General features: G+C 40.5%; 1 protein-coding gene across 1 annotated transcript; it reads left to right on the top strand.

The window, feature by feature from the left end:
- The first annotated feature begins 204 nt into the window (after nucleotides 1-204).
- On the top strand, nucleotides 205-3,162 carry LOC139422235 (desumoylating isopeptidase 1a). Its single transcript, XM_071173408.1, has 6 exons — nucleotides 205-558; nucleotides 974-995; nucleotides 1,149-1,218; nucleotides 1,440-1,549; nucleotides 1,701-1,823; nucleotides 1,927-3,162. The coding sequence occupies exons 1-6, from the start codon at nucleotides 465-467 to the stop codon at nucleotides 2,012-2,014; spliced, it is 507 nt and encodes a 168-aa protein (XP_071029509.1). The 5' UTR covers nucleotides 205-464; the 3' UTR covers nucleotides 2,015-3,162.
- Nucleotides 3,163-4,409: the final 1,247 nt, after the last annotated feature.

The raw sequence follows: 4,409 nt of genomic DNA, 5'->3' as shown, positions 1-4,409 counted from the left end.
CTGGGTGAATCCCATTTAATAGGCTAGAAAGACTATTGATGATGTTCAGATGCGAGGAGCTGTAGTTGGGGATTTGATAGAGAATATCATGGCAATGCTTTTTTAAATTTTATAACAGAGACATTCTTCCACAGAACCTCTACAGTGCTATGTGGACGCATGGAGGCGCTGATGCACTACCAAGCTCATGAGATGCCAATCTGCAATTTTATGGGGGACAACTGTCTCTGACAGCCAGGGTACTTGTAGATTGTAATCAGACATCTAAATATCTAACGTCATAAGTACAACGTTCAGGTAATTTAGGTAATTTAGCTGATAATATAATCTCATTTTTCAGTAAACAGGAACCTTGCAAAACCAGCGAATCAGCAGTCATTAGAAAGGCAAGCTAACCGCAAAATAGCTAACGTTACTGTTAGCTTAGCTAGCTAACATAAACACATATTTGGGGGTTTAACGTAATGGATAAAAATGACACAACAACATACAGTGTACAACTGTATATATACGACCTGTCAAGAGGAATGGCTCGCAATCTCAGCCCAATCATGTTAGGTAAGTGAAGCTCAGTCTCGACAACTTCTCCAGATAACGAAGCTGTGTAGCTTTAGTAGTTAGCTGCGGGTTGAGATTGATTGAGCACGTCGGCAAGCCTTTGATGGCTAGCTAGCTGGGTAGGCCAACATTACTCTTGCAATGCATAATTTTTTGTTTGTTATTAACTTGCTAGCTAGTTCGTTACAACCTGCCAATTTAAGTAAGTTTGAGCTTGGTTTATACAGTATAGCCTAGCTATTCAAAGGCGTATTCTTCAGAATTTCAGCTCAACAATATTGCAACGTTTACGTTAGCTAAAATGCTAGCTACACACAAGACGAGTAAAACAGGTTTGTGCGAGCTTGATTGACATGTATGCTCATCAGCAGCGTCAAGCCTCGGTCACACACATATATATTTTAATGTGTTACAGGAAAACAACTTGATGGCATTTGGTAAGAAATCTCCCACCTATAATTTTGTGACAATACAATTTATCCACACAACTTTGTCTTTACTGTCACTGCAATTCTTCGAAGGATTATTTTCATGGCCATATTGTAACCATCCATTACTGTACACTCAGTCTTGTGTTTCAATTCTCACAGGCACTCAGCCATTGTGGTTTATGGAGACGAGTTCTACTTTGGAGGAGTGGGTATTTCCAGCTGCTCACCGGTAAGCCTAAAATGATGTATTGGCTAATATCCTTCTAATATTTGCTAAGACCTACTTCAGTGTTCCCTCTACTCTTTAGCATGGTTTTGCACTAGCTGACAGTAAGACTAGGCCTACATTGGTATGACCTTCAAAGAGGAGGGAAGTTTAACGCATCGGATATACAGAGAAGTTTTGGGGGTTGGTGTTTTGTAGGATAATATGGACTTTATGTGTTTTAGGGGGGAACAATGCTTGGTTCCCCAGACACTGTGGTGGAATTGGGAAACACAGAGGTGACAGAGGAGATCTTCATGGACTACCTGTCCTCGCTAGGAGAGAATACATACAGGTGTGTGTGTAATGTGTCACAAAAAAAGTGTTGTTTTTGGGTAACTCACCTCATACACCACCACTTTGGTAGACACATCAGCCATGAACACAACATAGCAGTGATAGCTGATTTAGATCTGAGATTGCTTTCTGTTGTTATTCTTCCATAGAGGTGACAAGTATAGGTTGTTTGAGCACAACTGTAACACCTTCACTAATGAGGTGGCCCAGTTCTTAACAGGCCGGAAGATCCCTTCTTACATCACAGACTTACCCTCCGAAGTGCTCTCCACGTGAGTCTACATACTTAGTAGCTGAGAGACAGATACTAGTAATGCATTACTGACTTGTGTACCTCTCTGACCCTCTGGCCTGTTCCTCTGTCTAACCATTTAGACCCTTTGGTCAGATACTCCGGCCTATACTGGACTCCATCCACATCGCTCCTCCTGGGGGGAACATCATCAACGGTCGCCACAGCTAAACTGCCTGAACTGCACACAGTAGTATTTAGACATGTTCTAATTTACATTTTCAAAATGGAGGTGGGTTATTGATGAAACCGTGGAGGGTGAATCTCAGTGAGTCTAGTCAGTCACACTGCTTTTGTACTGTGTATGCTTGGTTTTAGTATGATTGTTTTGTAACTCCCCACCAGCAATGCTCTTGCCTTTTGTATGCTTAAAAAAATGTTGCTTCAGTTTCCAGTTTTTGTTTACGGACCTTCCTTATTGCCTCTAATGGTATGATCCTGATCTGAGGGAAAGTTGCACAACATGAACTTTCTCACAAATCTTCCAATATCATCAATATGATTTATAAGAAGGTTAGCATGTATCTCAAGTCAGCGTTTCAGCATGACTTCCAATGAACTACTCCACTTTCCACCAGATGGTGTGTGCTATATACACCTCTATGCCTTCACCTCTCTCACCTTAGTGTTAATGATGCTGATAGTGTGATATAAAGGATGAATGCTGAAGTGCACAAAATCTGCATTAGTTCTCTGGATGAAGAAACAGACATCTCAGAAATGTAATTTATTATGGAAAAGTTTGTACAATTTTGGGGTCAAGTTTGGGATCAAATCATACATATTCTTGTATCATTTTCATTGGGCCATCAGTAGGAGCAATAACATATCTATACTTACTAGACTAGGCATGAAACGTGTAAAGTCCTTTTATTAAACGCACGTATTCACTGCATCTCCTGGCACTGGTTAACTATAGCATCATCCAGTAGAACAGTACAGTAAACTGTATGTTCTGTAAAAGACAGCACCTCTGGTATCGCATCAGACAGGTAATTACAGCATAGCATGTTTCATAAAAAGAATGACCTCATAGGTGCTTGTATGTTGAAGGAGACAAGGCCCTTCACCTTGGTATGTTGCTCACGTAACCACCTTCAACAATCAACCTGACCAATGAAATGTATTGTACACCCCATCCTTATTTGTTGTTTTATTTATTTCAGGATCAGTTGCTGGCTGCTAAATGTAATGATTTCAGTAGATATTTATGAATACTATATTAGTTATGTATGGTTATTTATGTATGGATGATATTGTTTGCACATTGTTTGCTTGTTTTGTAATTGTATCTAAATAAAGCCATTCACTCCAAATTTTACTATGTGCGCAGTTCTGTGAGAGTGTCTGTGTTACTCTCCCAGTGTTAGGCATGCAAAGTATTGGTCTCTCAAGCTGGATTTGAAACATGTTTTTGATCCATTAAATGAACTACAGTTCATTAGATAAATGGTCTAAAGCACAATTTTAGACTGACTTCTTCCTGTTTTTATGTTGATTAGATGTTGTCGTTCACACAGCCGTTGTCAGCAGAACCAACCCCATCACTAGTAATCATGTGAAAGAGAAATTGTCCAAATAAACTTAAGTGTACTTGCAGTGACCTTGACTGAAGCATCATTTGCTCAGGCTACTGTCACAGTGTGTTAGAGGACAAAGTCTTCAGTCATACTTTTTGCATGCTTGTTATGTTTGTGTCATAGTAGTTGTTCTGTTGTCATGGCCCTGTCTCTAAGTGTTAGTCAAACTTTATATGAAAGTACAGCTGTCAACAAGACTGCGTTTATATCTGCTTCTTATCTGAACCTAGAAATCCACAGTTCAGTGGAATAACAAAGCATGAATGGTTTTTATTTTAATGCAGAATATGGATGATATTATGTAGAAAATGTTGTTGGGGAAACTACAAGTCATGATCTAATAGTCCTTGTTTTATTACCTCATTGCTTCATCCTTGTAAGAGCTGAAGACACACAACGCACCCATGGATAATTCAAGTGCATGTGAAGAGAGAGCACTTGGCCTGTGCTTTGATGACAGACCTGTCAAGACAAATAACACCATGTTTGCATTTTGGGAACACAAAAGTAGGTATGAGGCTTGGTGCTGTTCTGGGGAAGGCTACCTTGAGGTGCTATGGCTGTTTATCTTCACCTCAATCCCCCCATCTCTGCTCTCTACACCAACTTCTTAGACTGGTGTCGGAAATGTTGGGGGGGGCAAAGTTGTTAACATGGCACTACCTCCGTGAGAGAGACTCTGAGTCACACTCACCCTCCCCAGTGACAAACCGTTATATGACAGACCTTTTTTTTTTCCTTTAATGTGACTCAAAGGGGTCTTGGATGAGTATCCAAAGGGATGGAAGGTGGTGACGAAGAGGCAACTCTAGGTAAACACCACCTACAGTGGTTGGAGTTGGAGTTCTGGTCATGAATCCTAGGAGGAGCCACTGTATTAGGAACTTGACTTGGACTGCTATGTTTGCATAAGTACATGTAGGTGTTGCTAGTTAATATTCTGTGTGTGAGGACAGACGCTGGGAGACGAGAAGCAAGTACAGGGA

Source organism: Oncorhynchus clarkii, chromosome 12 (assembly GCF_045791955.1).
Source record: "Oncorhynchus clarkii lewisi isolate Uvic-CL-2024 chromosome 12, UVic_Ocla_1.0, whole genome shotgun sequence".
NCBI classification, from domain to species: domain Eukaryota; kingdom Metazoa; phylum Chordata; class Actinopteri; order Salmoniformes; family Salmonidae; genus Oncorhynchus; species Oncorhynchus clarkii.
Note: the sequence above shows the minus strand (reverse complement) of the source record. Positions and strands in the feature narration are given on the sequence as shown.